Source organism: Etheostoma spectabile, chromosome 4 (genome assembly GCF_008692095.1).
Source record: "Etheostoma spectabile isolate EspeVRDwgs_2016 chromosome 4, UIUC_Espe_1.0, whole genome shotgun sequence".
Classification (NCBI taxonomy): Eukaryota; Metazoa; Chordata; class Actinopteri; order Perciformes; family Percidae; genus Etheostoma; species Etheostoma spectabile.
Window position 1 is genome coordinate 16,803,476 of NC_045736.1, and position 14,933 is coordinate 16,818,408.

The 14,933-nt window shown below is 37.8% G+C and overlaps 1 protein-coding gene across 1 annotated transcript; it reads right to left on the reverse strand.

Annotated features, from left to right (window-relative positions):
* Positions 1-231: 231 nt before the first annotated feature.
* Positions 232-10,455, reverse strand: LOC116688013 (sodium- and chloride-dependent GABA transporter 2). The gene is made up of 15 exons (XM_032513783.1): positions 10,338-10,455; positions 8,906-9,107; positions 8,463-8,597; positions 7,629-7,769; positions 7,436-7,520; positions 7,222-7,354; positions 6,992-7,126; positions 5,338-5,441; positions 5,100-5,224; positions 4,898-5,010; positions 4,154-4,291; positions 3,517-3,619; positions 2,907-3,007; positions 2,024-2,194; positions 232-1,460 (listed from the first exon to the last, which is right to left on the reverse strand). The coding sequence occupies exons 1-15, from the start codon at positions 10,437-10,439 to the stop codon at positions 1,296-1,298; spliced, it is 1,953 nt and encodes a 650-aa protein (XP_032369674.1). The 5' UTR covers positions 10,440-10,455; the 3' UTR covers positions 232-1,295.
* Positions 10,456-14,933: the final 4,478 nt, after the last annotated feature.

The window sequence follows — 14,933 nt, forward strand, 5'->3', positions numbered from 1 at the left end:
GACAGGTTGCTAATGTCACATATTATACATCTTCAAGGTTAGTTGGAGGCTATGCAGTAACGCTCAACCATCACCGGGAAAGTGCTTTTAATAGACTTCACTGGTCTCTGTTGGAAACAACAGCGTCACTTTTTCCGTTTCTTATACTGTCTATGCAAGTTACCAACCAGTGCATCCTTGGCAAAAGCATGTCACGTTTATTTTTACTGGTTCTATTATTGGTTTTATCCCTATTTAGAAAAAGAAGAAAAGTTCAAACCACAATGTTAAATGACCCGTTGATGATTCTACACAGTACTGGATGGGATATTTGTATGTATTTGTACAGCTTCAAGTATGCAAGGTGCATACTTGCACCCCAAATGCAGAAAAAAAGATTACCTACTGTCAACATCCACAAGACTACTTCAATTGCAAATCACACATACAGTACTTTACAGCCCCTTACTTTAAAGTCCACACAAGGTGGGCTGGTTAGACTAGTTTTCAGTATAATTTTGCAGTTGGATTAAACTCATAAAACAAATTTTACAATATTCTCAGTATTCACAGGTAGGAATAAAATGTTAAAGTGACACATTGTCCATAAGGGGCATAGGTTGAAGACCTTATTGCAGCAGGAAATTCATTGGTTTCAAAGGAGGACGTTTTTTAACAGAGACCTGCAGCGCCTCCCAGAGGCCAAACCTTGGAATAGGTGATGACCTGTATTACAGGTGTTAGATACATCTGTGATTCTTGTATTACTCATAAGGTAAAGTAATAATGTTACAGAGTAAAAAAGCAAGTAATGTAAAAAAATAAATTTCATAAAGTAGATCTAATCTATTTAAAAGGTACAATATACTTTACAAAAATCCCTTTGTACATGAAAAAATAATAGGTTTTAGGCAAATTACGCTTTTGAAAAGGGAGTGCCTGGGGTGGCAAGGAACAGGAATTCTGTGGAAAGATGCGTATTCTAAGAACCACTCTGTTGCTATGAAGTACTCAAGGTTAATTTTTTTCAGTTTTAAAGAGGCTTAGTTATCAAATACCTAACTGAAGGTAAAAACAATTGAACAGAAAAGCATGTGTTTGTGTGATGTTAACAGGGACTAATAAGCACTCTTCCAAAATTATTCCAGTGTGATTTTTAAAATCATCTATAACATAAATCAGATACACAGTATATTTACATTCACAGCCTGAAAAATCAGATCACAATAGCTATTTTTGGCAGTTTGGCTGACAAGTAAAACTGCTTGGAACCTGCACTCCTCAGTCTTATTATTCCAGTACTTTATTGTTGCATTTTAGACAATGGATGATCTCTGAGCTCTTTTGCCTTTGTCATTGGGTCTGTCTGTCGTGCACAGTGTGTATAATCCTGTGAAAGTCTGAAATGCTTCTGTATTTAATGCCTTTTTTTGCATTGCAGTAGGTAAGTCATTTGCTGGAGTGGACAGAACTTTCAGTCTCTGTGTAGAGAAACAAGATAACAGTTTGCCATTAATGTCTACAGTCTGTTAACTGTGGTAAAATAACAAATCTGCTTAACTATAATCATGTTTGCCCCTTACCAACTGTAAGTGAGGGGCAGGTCATAGGCTCAAAATCAATAACAATAACAATACTACAGTACAGTTGATGTACAGTTGTTTTTTTTCTTCAAATAACTACAGAGCACACAGCATGCCTAAATACAGCATAACAGAGTCCAATCCAGACAAAAAGATGTCAGCAAACACCCCAAAGGTTTGTGCTTTTTCAGACTTTTTTCCAACCATAAATGTTTTACATAATATACATCTGCATACTTTGGAATATGCACCAACCAGCAATCATAGTATGGTAGAATTTAAACTGAAAACTGTCAGAAATTCTTTTATTTCAGTAAAACTAAATTGACAACACCAATACACATACTCAGTTATCATGTTACAGACCCAAAATTGTGGTATTCAGAAATTAATTCAAACCTTCAAAGTTTTCTAATTTCTGATCTACTTTAGTTTGTAACAGTAACAACATGTGACTGTACCTGTCTCAGTGTTCCTGGAGTGACACTTACAGCGTACAGCATCCACAAAGGAACCATAAGTGTTGAAGAGAGAGTGAAAAATCCTCCAATGGCATAGCCCCACCAGGGGTATTCATAAGTGTTGTTGAATTTCAGCGGAGTATATTTGACCAAGGAGAAGAGAAATGTGCACTAAAAAAACACAAGCAGAGAGAGAAGACAAGCCATGAAACTCAAAATGATCTGATAATTCATTTGTATTACACACAGAAAAGAAAATTCACAATTGGCTATTGTGTATTTTCATTAGACTCTAGTGTTCAGGCAGCTTCACACAAGCGTACACAACAGCCATTATAACCTTTCAGTTTCAGCTCCATCTACCACCAGATCTTCATCTTTCTAGCAAACATACAATGGCCATGTATGTTTACAGTTCTACATGACATGATTCATCTGTTTTTAGCAATACAGGAAGGGTCAAAATGTTTGAATTGAGAAAAAAAAGAAAAATGGAGAATCAACTGAAGTTACATCCCTCAACTGCTGGTTTTAGTTGTTGTTTTTTTGCCAAGGTAAACCTTCAAAAGAATTCTGAATTTTGGTTTCATCTTTTTCCAAAAGATGGTGACAACTTCAGATTAAGATTTTTTTGCCAAAAAGATCACTCATGTAAGTTATCTTGCAATCATAAATAGTTTTTTTCAGGAGAAACAAGCCATTGATGAAAGATTCTAAAAAAAAAAAAAACACTGAATAGCTTTGAGTTGGAATACAGTACCCCATCACTGGTACTGTTCTGGTCCCATTGACGGTACTGACTACCTTTCAGCCCAAAGCCAAATACACTTGCTTGTTAAGCATGATCAATGTTACAAGGCATGCCTTCATCTCCAGTACTTACAGTACAGATAGCTGGTGTGAAGTACTGCCAACAGTATTTCATAAAAGCCCAGGGTCGATACCCAATCATGTCCTTTATATTATCATACTGACGATCTGCACCTGAAGACAGTAAGTAGTGGCACATTAGCATTTTGGTCAAATCTAAGAATATTCCCATCAAAAAACTCCTACTCAAAAAGCATTATTACAAAATTTCGCTTCAGACGTTTATTTACTATTTTAATCACGTATAACCTAAGACTTTGGTAAACTATTTTTAAGCACCAAAACAATTTGTTTAACTTTCAATTTGAAAAAAATAACAATTTGAGGACTTTCAAAAAGCCATAATCAACATTTCAGCTTTAGCGCCAAATCATCTCTTTAACATTTCTCTAGAAAAAATGTGGGTCTGCCAATGTGGAAAGCTAAATTTGTTCTGAAAATTCTGAAATGAAACACATGGGGATCAGTTATATGCAAATACCTTAAAAAAATTTGCAAAATATTTGTAAAAATGCCCTTAGACTTCAGAGGGTTAAAAACGATTTGTCTGTACAAAATAAGTTTAAAAAGAGGGATCCAGCAGTGGCTTCTTCAAATTATATCAGGTAGCAAGTAGTCCTTACCATAGATCCATCCAATACAGACAGATTCAAGAACAGCAAAGAGCAGGAGTGTCATCCCACTGCAGGCGTAGTAGTCAAAGAGCTGGAAGATATAAAGGCCTCCCTGCAAAGGAGAAGAAACTGACTCCTTTAGTAAAAGTGCATCATCCACACTCTTGTGGGTGACCAATATGTTATTGTAGAAGTATTTACCATATACAGCAGATAATATCTAGAGATTAAAATATATTGTGAATGGAGGCCTATTTGATTAACCCATCCGGTTGTCCTCAGGTCAAATTTTACCCATTTTCTAAAAGTTTCTACATTAGAAATTTGGATTTCTATCAAATAAAATGTCCAAAAAATAACGTAGATGGTTCCCTATGACGCTTTTTACAAGTAAAATAAATGATGGGTTTACTAACTTATTTGAATTTGGCAGTTTTATTCAATTTTATAGCATTTAAAAAAGAAAAAAATGATAAAAGAACATTGAAATGAGTGACAAAAATGATGGAAAAAAAACAAAAACAACAAAAACATCGGGAAAATGGCAGAAAAACTTGTTTTTAATTTGGACCGAGAAAAACAAAAAGTTGCATTGTGGGCGGGAGGACAACACAAGGTTTAAATAAATTATCATCATCCAACTCACCTCCATGACCATCATAAGGCCAGCAAAGAAACTTCCAACAGAAATGGCAAGAAGAAGGAGTTTACGGCGACAATTGCTTTGAAAGAAGTCGGGATACATGTCCGAGATAGTTGTGACCAATGCCTCTTGACATACAAACTATGGTGATAAAAATAAAAAATAAAATGTTGTATTAAAGTTCTCATAACATGCTCATTTTCAGGATCATAATTATATTTAGAGGTTGTATCAGAATACGTTTACATGGTTTAATAAAAAAATAAAAACATTTTTGTTGTACTGCACATTGTTGCAGCTCCTCTTTTCACCCTGTGTGTTGAGCTCTCCGTTTTAGCTACAGAGTGAGGCATCACACTTCTGTTCCATCTTTGTTGGGAGTCGCACGTGCGCAGTACCTAGGTAAGGTCTAGTAGATAATCAGAAGCAGAATATGAGGATGTGCCATGCTGGCAGCTAGGGGAGCATTGGGACGTGTGTTACAAAGGGACGCAGGTTTGTCACAGATGTAAATGCTGGATTAAAATAGAGCTGTTTGGAGCAGTTTGTGAACAGTGTTTTGTGCTTTTCTGTAAGTCCCTTTGGGGTGGGCTTTGGACTTTTTCACTTTGTAAACCTATAACGTGCCCAAAAAAGCTATGTAACAGAATAAAGGAAAGGGGAAAAGCCAAAAAGCATAATATGAGCACTTTAATGCAATTGTGTGTGAATCTAGTTATTACTTTCCAAACAAACTTGTAGTCATACCTCACTATCTAATCCTAAGAAGAGGACCATAATGAAGAAGAAAATGGCCCAGAGCTGAGGAAGTGGCATCAGTGCCACAGCACGAGGGTAAGCAATGAATACCAAACCTGGACCTGAAAATGTACGTGAAAGAAATTGTCATTTTTCCTTAAAACATTCAAACAGTATCACTCTGGATTTCTGCTTTAAAAACCTTCCATACCTGATTCAGCCACCATTGATATATCCACACCTTGCTCCTTTGCCATAAAACCGAGCACAGAAAAGATGGCGAAGCCGGCTACAAAGCTTGTTAAACTGTTTAACAAGCACAGGTAAACACAGTCTCTGCAGGGGATGTATAGAAACATTTGTAAACCTGGGCTCTGACCTAAACTACAGTAAGAACTCAACTACATCGTGAATTGAGTACAGTTTGTGCGGATGAAAGAAATACAAACCTGTAGCAGTTGTTGCTGTACTTGTTGTAACTTCCTAATGATGTCAGAACACCTGTGCAAACTCCATAGGAGTAGAAAATTTGGCTGCCAGCATCCATCCATACCTGAGGGATTTGAATGAGTTTATGTTCAGTTTGTAACGATACATATGCAAAGTCGCAAAATTGTCATACTGAGAGTATTTGCATAATGTTTAATTATAGTTTAGGTAGTTGTGTTTGTCTGTGTGTTAGCCCTTTGTTTCAAAAATGGTCTTCTCCACCTTCAGGCCATGTTCCCCTTTGTGCTCAGTTTGTGGTAAATAGGCATAGCCTGATTCAAGTTATGTTCAGTTGACATCTTTTATGGGCCAAAAACTGGGTTTTGCATATTTTGAAAAAATACTTTTTGTGTTAATGGAGTGGCAGTAGCTCAGTCTGTAGGGAGTTGGGTTTGGAACCGTAGGGTTGCAGGTTCAAGACTGTGTACTGAACAAATTATGGAGTGTGGATTGGTAGCTGGAAAGATGCCAGTTCACCTCCTGGGTACTGCCAACCGCTCAGGGTGATGGTCTAGCATTGGCAGCCCATTCACCCTGACATCTCTCCGTTTGTGCATGATTAGGTTCTGAGCATGTGTGTGTATTTCAATCCTGTGTGTAGTAATGTATGGGATCAATACACAGTATGAATTATCAATGTTATTATTTATTTAATAAAACATATTTTTGAAAATCCACTCGCAACTCCTCATCTCTAGCAGCATGCTAACATTCAAAACTAAAACACTGAACATGGAACACATATTTGCTAAACATCAGAATGTGAGCATTGACACTATTAGCATGTTAGCAGGCTGTTCAGCTCAAAGTACGCTGTGCTAATGTACAGCCTCACAGAACTACTAGCCTGTTGCTGCAGAACCTTGATCTTATCTTTGGCTATATTCAAGCCCTCAAAGTAAGGTGACCAGATTTCTCAGACAAAATCCGGGGACATTTCAGCTCAGAAGCGTATTTACCTCCAAAACACGTCATGTTTTTACTTTTGTAAAACTTAAAACGGGGACACTAGACCTAGAGCTGTAAAAACTATTGAGGACATATTTTCCTTTGACATGATGCAGTATTAAACGAGATCGCTCCAGTCGGCTGAAACAAGCTACAATGTAAGTTCATGGGATAATTGTCCAGCTTGTATTTACGTTCATAAAAGTGCTCGTTTTGCTGCTAACAGACTCAGATTAATATTCTAAGTGTCTGACACCATTATGGAAAGGATTTCTAAGGAGGTCGACCTTTCTGTTAAAGCTTAAGATCCTTTTTTAAACATAAAAGTCTGCAAAATTGCGTTCGCTAAACCCACCAGACTCCATGTAAATAATCAGTGATTTTAGCATCGTAAAACATGGCTTCTAAAACATCTCTGAGCAGCGCTGGCTCTGGCTGCCTGGAGCCTGCGTGTGTAGGTTGTGCGACTATCGGCTCCGTTTTGTCAGTATTTTCTTTCTTTCATTCCAATTTCGGGTCTGTCAGTCACAGTGAAAACCGGGGACATTTCCGGGGACAGATCCAACCGGGGACAGGTCGCCAAAATCGGGGACTGTCCCCGGAAACCGGGGACGTCTGGTCACCCTAACTCAAAGCCCTTGGTTTAGGATTAGGGAAATGTCTTACCTCCGGATCAGTGAGGCGGGATGGGTCTGGGTAGAGGTAGAACATGATTCCATCTTTGGCCCCTGGTAATGTAAGACCACGAACAAGCAGCACCACCAGCATAACATACGGAAATGTGGCAGTGAAGTAGACCACCTAAGACAGGAGTAACTTCTGTGTTACTTTTTGAGGTCAACTATTTTAAGAACAGTTTACAAGAAATACAAATTAACATTAAGATTGCACTCTACCTTTCCTGTGGACTTTACTCCATTCCAGACACAGAAGTAACACAACAGCCAGGCAAGAAGAAGACAAAGGGCCAGGTCCCAACGAACATTGCCAATTTTCTCAATGCCACCTGACAGGCCCAAGATTCTCCTCCTGTAAACATGTTTAATGAGGAACATATAGAACCCAAAAACATTGCGGCTATCATATTATCGTTTTATTAATGTTACTTACTCCCAAAATTCTATAACCGAAGAAGTGCCATTTCCATACAGGTGCAGTGGGGATGTTTGATTGTGACCATGCTCAAAACAGCCATCTTACATATAAGAATAAAAAAGGTTCTAAAAACAGATTAACAAAATAAACACATCACACAGCCTATGTGTAGCCTATGTGTCATTGCTGAAAAATAAAGTCTTGGTACCTGTGTTCCAGCTGTTGTTACAACTCGCCCATGGAAGCTCAGACCTGAAGGATGAAAACAGGTAGAGAAACGTCCAAGCCAGTATAATGATGTAATACACCCCAGTGTACAAAACAACCACTTGGCTTCCATAACCTAAGCCTGTAGAGAGATAAAGATGTCAAATTGTAATACCATAAAAAACAATATTGTTGTTTGTACTGTGATTAAAGCTGGGGTAGGCATAACGGGAGACTTTGGCCAGTCATTTCAGCATTCCTTTTGGCTATTTTGTGCAGATGCAATGCACCGAGTCAAAGGCTCAGGGCTGCAGCTAATTTAAGGCTAATCTATTAGATAAGAAACTTTATTGTGGTCAATCTTTATGCTGTACGTAAAGGAGTGAAATTATGACAAAATGTAGTTCAGTTTATTGTCCAGGGCGCAGACATTTTTTGCAAAAACAGGCTGCTATGGTTAGCCTTTAGCCTAGCACAAACTTTTGGACCCTTTAATTTTTTTTTTCTCACACAGCCCCGGTGTTTCTTTGTTTGGATGGCAGCAGCCTGCTACGAGGACCAGCGGCTGAAAACGCAGTGTAAGAGGTAATGTAAACGCTGCAGACCAGCAGGTAGATATGCCTTTTGCTAAGCGTTGCACACTACTGCAGCTAATTCAAGTTTATGTAGCTAGTTAGAGCCTTGAATCACAGTATGTCATCTCACAGGGATCCCCTGATGGTCTGTTCATTAGTGCTTGTATTAGTGCATTAGTGTGCTTATATGCAACAACATTTATTAGCTGTGACACAAAATGTTCTTATTTATGAATAAAACTGGCACTATGAAGACTCACCTTCAAAAAGAGGGCAGATTTTCCTCCAACATGTTACTCCACCCTGACTGGTGTACTGGCCCAAAGATGTTTCAAGAAAGAAGAGTGGGATGCCACAGGTAAACAAAAACAAAATGTAAGGAATGAAGAAAACTCCTTTAAAATAAAAAAAGAAATATCTTGTTAAAATATTGATAAAATGGCATAAATTCGTGCACACTCAATAATGACTTGTAAAAAGCTATATAGTCTGTGAGAAGAAACAGGTGTGTCAAAGGACAATCATAGTCACTTTATAACAATACTGACATAGTTTTAGCATGTCTTTTTTTAATCGCAGCATTTGCAAAATGTTGTCTTACCAGCTAATTATTAACTAAACACATTCTTTATACCTGCCAAGACAGGCTACAACACAATATTTTTTACATGATAGACACCTGGCCACAGCAACAAAGATGTACCTCCTCCATTTTTGTAGCAAAGGTATGGAAACCTCCAGACGTTTCCCAGACCGACAATGTGTCCGGCCACTGCCAGGATGAACTCAATCTTATTGCCCCACTGCTCCCTCTCCTGAAGTTTGGGTTGAGTATGTCCTGGTCTGGTCCCAAGGGCCATCACATTCAATTTTATCGTTGAGTTTAGTCTTTGGTCCATTTCAACCTTTAGTAAAAACTGAATTAGTGCATGTCAGTGTGCCATACAGTAGATGATATGTAGCTGTTGTAAGGCCATTTTAAGTACTGTACACAGGGATCCTTTTCAGTACTCTCTGGTGGCTGTAGAGGGAAAGCCAGGATATCACAAACGTAAGTAAGATTGGCTATGTCTATTATAAAAACAAACTGTGATATCAAAACCACGTTTCTAACAAGTGTTTCTTACCTCACCAGGTTTAGATTTTAGATTTTTAAACTCTTTTATTTATATTTGGTTTTTGTTTTGTTTTTCCAGGGACAATGCACATTGATAAAATATCCCAGTGTTAGCTAAGGTCAAATTTCAACTGTTGTCCCTTGTTAAATTAGTAATTAAAACAACCACAAAAAACGCATGTAAACTTGTAAAATTTGAAACAGCGAAAGCAAAACACATAGAGCTGAACAGGATAAAGAGCTTAGATTAAGGCAAGCATTGTGCAAAGTAGAACATGTAAAATACAGGCAGTAAATACAAAACAATGTCTATCAAAGGTATATGTCTTGTCGGGAAATATCCCAATATCCCATACAAGGCTAGAGTGCTTTAGATCCCACCTAACTTTGGTATTTTCTAACTTAAACTACAATGTGGCTTTGACTCTAGATAGTAAACAATAAGAAAGCAATTAAGACCTCTCACATAATTGGATACAAATGTTTTGTAATAAAAAATTCAGCTGTAAATGTGTTTTAGTATCTCCTTTGTACATTTTGCTGTTGAATGTGTTTTTTTTTTGGTTTTGTCTTTTTGTCATGTCTGTACTTGTTATTTCATGTATGATTGCAAGGTGTTATATATATTTTTTATCGTATCTGAAACTTGCACAGCTATGCACAATGTAATTTTAACATTTGAAATATTATCCCAAAAACAGTTTAAACATGACAACATAAAATGACATTACATTACAGAAGACAAGAAGAGACACAATCTGACAAACAGACAAAAAGCCAAGCAAACGAGAGAAGTAAAGGCAACCATGCCGTAACTGGTGGCAGGTCTGATTGCTTTTTAGCCAAGTTGTAAGATTATATACAAAAGCATGGTAAGAGTCGCTATATTACGCTAGACGCTAGAGTCTTATATTTAACTGATTCAAAGATTCCCATTAATACCATAAATAACAGCAAAACATAAGCTAAAATGTAATATAGTAAAATCAAATCTAACAATATAAAATTAGTCAAATACATTTAAACCTGAAAGATGTGCACTTTGCCTTGAGCAGTTGAAGTGTTTCCTCAGTTCAGAAGACAGTTGTTTTCTGAAATACAACACCCGCTCGTCTTCCATTCTTGAGTAAAATGGGTTTCAGTGAGGAGTGGCCACTGAGACTAACTTAACCAGTCTTTTCTTTACAAAACCAATGGAGCAGGGCACACACACACACACACACACACACACACACACACACACACACACACACACACATAGCTTAGCATCAATCTTGGTTGCCTGTTTTCCAGATGAACAGATAACAACTTAGGGTAGGGGGGGGGCTTTATCTTGGAAATACAAGCTTACATGCAGCACATTTGTTTCCCTCTTGTTGTTCCATGGACTGTTTCAACATTGAACATGGTATTTGTAAAGTAAGTAAAGGATCTTACCTTTTCCACCAATGATTTAACACAGTAATAAAAGTTAGCAGACAGATTCCTATACATCTTGCAGACAGAATTGATGCTAAAACACTGCATATAGTGTTAGGTTTATGGTCTTGGAAAGTTGACATTTTGCAAAAGTTAGCTACCAGAATTCTATGTATAGATCTAGCAGACATGAGTGATGCCAAAAGTATCTACAAGTATCATAGGCAATGTCATATATGACTGAAAAATGGAAGAATAACAGATTCAGAATTGTAGCATAATAATTGTACCACCAGCATCAGAGGAGCTACAGCAGGTGGTCTCCCCTTGTTGTTCTCTCGCTTTTTTATCAAGCTGCTTAAAATCAAACTGAACAGTTTACTTAAGTAAACCATTATATGTGAGCAATTTAAACTCACACAGTTGATTTTGGAGCATAGAAGATCATCACAATGGCTGTTTTGCTTCACCTCCGTCTTAGCCTATTGTACCTTGTATTACCTTATGTACCCACCAGTACCTTGTTTGCGTTTTTGTCCCCTTTGTTTTGTTGGTTGTCGCTGTCTTACATAACCTCTTTTGGCTGTTGATGTGTCCCTGTACTTGTCTTATTTTGTTCTGTTATCACTTTATCACACAATACCATTAATACATACATAAAGTGTCCCACTTAATGGAACAAATCAATAGTAATATTTCTGATATTTGTTGGCTCAGTTGCTACAAAGCTGCATTTTTTTTTTAGAAAATTCTGTTCTAAGCTTCACTTTCAACTGAGTTAAAGGCTTGGGCAGGTTTTCCCTCTCTTCATTCATGTCACTTTGCATAACAAGGGGAACAAAAGCCACTAAGCAGAAGATCAGATTTCCCACCTTCTCAGTCGCTTTGCTCTCCCAGAAAATAAACACGTCCTTTTTATTTGGTATCTGGTGCTCTTGTGGAGTCTAGTGAAAAAAAAAGGCTATTTCAGATTTTTAGATATTTTATAGTGATGCTGCTGGGTGCTTTGTAGTAGTGTTTGAATTTCATGAAGAAGTTACTGTAATGATGATGCTAATGTACTGGTTAACACTGTTTTGCCATTCCAACCCTAAACATGGACAAAGCTGAAATCTATTAGCTAAACTCCTTCTTACACCCATTGCATTATGCAATATTTTTTAAACAGATCAAAAACGTATGGATCAGACTAAACTACAGTCTAAGACCCAGAACTAAATCATTCAGGTTATATGTTCTGTATCAGCAAGTTATCTTATTTTTACAACCCAAATTGTTAATGTGTTGTTAAAGTAATATTTAAACTACCCATTGCACATCGGCTCTGATGTATTTGTGGCTATTTGATGGAACTGTTGCCGGTGAGTCAGTCATTATTTTAATAGAGAAATTGAAATTACCACGGGTGTGCCATGGCTTCTTAGTCAAGGATGCTAACTCTGTGTTGTTGCAATTAAAGACTAGAAGGTAATTGTGTGTGCCTGTGTTTATTTTTACACCATTTGGGGTAAAAAAAAAAAAAAAAACTTCCATTAAAATCTACAAAAATGCATCACCAGATTCAGGTTAAGGCCTTATTAACTGCAGTATATACATACATTTTCTCTCTTTCACCCAAAAAATATTTTCTGGCAATGAATTTTTAATTCACGTAATTTAAATTTGGCAACAGTACACAGCCACTGAAGTCAAGATTAGGGATGCTTAAGAACTTACAGATGAAGGCGATGAAAAGAGTGGAAATTATTGTGAAAAAGTGGAATTTACAATGCAGAGAAGAACAGGTGAGACTGGATCATGGTTTTTTCCTGTCCTTCAATTTGAAACACGTTTTTAAACAAAATATAGTATACATAATCTAAATATAATAATTATGACACACACACACACACACACACACACACACACACAAACAGCCATGTTCTGGTTCCATGTGACATCACTTACTGTGACAGTCCATAGGACATGTTCATGCACAACTGTAGAACCCAGCACCTGTCAGTCGCACACATATTGAAATTATTCAGTTGTTTCTACTTGTGGAGAATTTAGTTGTGTTTTTTTAGAAGAGATGGAGAGTCAAGAATTGTCAAAAATCTTCCATCAATTTAGGAAGTAGACAGAGGAATGGCGATGATGTTGATGCAAGCAACCAATTCTACCATCTCTCTTCATACTTCATACTTCTTTTGCACTGCTCTGGAGGAAAATACTAGAACTGTTGGGTCCTTGTAAATTCTGGAGCGTGGTCTAGACCTACTCTATCTGTAAAGTGTCTCGAGATAACTCTTGTTTTGAATTAATACTATAAATAAAATTGAATTGAATTGAACTAACTGTTCATGACGTCACCTTGCTTTCACCTTGACCAGCTTTTCCCAGAGGAAGCACAAAATCTTCTCTCCACGGAAGGAAAATCATCTCCCTTTTAGATGTACCTCGTATGAACGTGGGGAACATCGACAGAATCCAGAGGAGTCATGATAGTTTGGATGAGGAGGAGGAGGAGGACTCCTTCTAGGACAAGGTGCTTCTTGCCAGTCAGAAGCCTGCACTTGCATGTAAAGCAGACAGACGGGAGCACAACTGCTTCCAGCAGTTCTCTAGATAGCCTCAGCCAGGTAGATACTCACACGCCCAGTGAGCTGAGGGGCATTTGTCTGATTGAGGATACATTCAGACCAAGTCCTCCTCCTCTAACAGTTCTGCTGTCCAGAAAAAGAGTGTCTCGTCTGTCTGTCTTTACCACCAAACTCAGTGAAGCAGGTCAATTCCTCTAAATACACACTGTTGAATAGGGATGTCTGTCTTTTGTGGGAATCTATCATCTATTTTGTCATTAATCTCAACAGACAAGGAAGTAGCTGATGGATGTCGGCTCCAATCGGTTATAAATTAAATTCCAGGCTTTTGTGGAAAAACTGGAGTGCTTCAAGCTCCACTCTGCCCCTTAACCTCGACCTCCAGTGGCTCCCATGAAGAGGACCCCGTGGTGACAACTTTGGCCCCAACCCCTCCAACAGTTCCTTCACACCAAGAAAAGGGGAACTCAAACGGGGTCATTTCTGCACCCTGCAAAAACCGTCAGTGGAGCAAGTAAGTTAATCTAGACACAGCCTGAGTAATTGTAGTAAAAACTGTCACCTTTATACATTAGTCATTAGTAAAGAATTATGGTGGCAATACAATGTTTTCAATGAGTATGTTGTTGTTTACCAGTCAAGATTGCAATCTTCAGACTACAAATGTTCAAATGGTTGAGCTGCAACCATTGACCAACCCTGTGAAGAGCCTGTCTGTCTGCTTCAAGCTGCACTCCTCAGACGACTGGTAAGAAACTAGAGAGCGAAGACTTGAGCTTAAGTCCAGGGCCTGACGTTGCAACTAGTAAGTTTGATATTCAACTTGTCAATTTGACATTAATACACTGCCAAAAGCTATTTTATTGAACTTTAGTTAGGATCCAGTAAATGTTGTAAGCTGTAACTTCTATCAGTTGGTGCAACATCTTTATGTGGCATTAAATTGCAGATAATTATACTTTAAATTAAAGTTGCAGTGGCAGTTTAAACTGGAAGTGTGTTAAGGAAAGTTTATTTTGTTTCAAATAAACCAATGCAGAGGTGTGTGTGTGGGAATTTTCTTTAGAAATGGATCTTTGGGGGAATTTTATTGCCTGCACAAAAAAAGAAGATAAAGCAGCCGCTACCATAATTCTTGTCGTGTAAACTTATAGGACAAAAAAAATCATCGGCTTGAAAACAATTCAAGCTCTGGCAAAGCACCACTCAGAAACTCTGAAGACCAAACTCCATAATGTGTGCCTGGTTCTCATTGAGGAGGTATTGAACATATGTTTATGTTTGTATCTATCTTTGGGTTTCACGCAGTTCATATTTGCCAACATGTGCCTACAGTCTAGACTAATAATGTTAATTTTTACCATAAAAGTGAATAGCCATTGCTCAGCAGTGGCCTGTGTGACTATTGAGACTTTAGCTGACCTATATGTTGATCTCCAAAAGCCCATGGACGCGGAGGTAGAGGGAACAGACCGAGCTGTGCTGCTGAATCTGGCACAGACTACAAATATCTTTATTCAGCAGGAGGCCAATCTTGCACTAGACCTCCTTCTGCAACATTGCAGAAGGAGGTCTAATTTTGTGTTTTCGTTGTTGCTCTCAATTTACTTGTA

What these genes read in the sequence shown, in the direction of transcription:
- LOC116688013 (XM_032513783.1), bottom strand. Translation starts at nt 10,439, where the DNA reads ATGGAAGACGAGCGGGTGTTGTATTTCAGAAAACAACTGTCTTCTGAA. An exon ending in TCGGTTATAGAATTTTGGGA is followed by an intron (nt 7,355 to 7,435) that starts GTAAGTAACATT and finishes ACATGTTTACAG; the next exon opens with GAGGAGAATCTTGGGCCTGT. An exon ending in TCTTAGGATTAGATAGTGAG is followed by an intron (nt 4,292 to 4,897) that starts GTATGACTACAA and finishes TTATCACCATAG; the next exon opens with TTTGTATGTCAAGAGGCATT.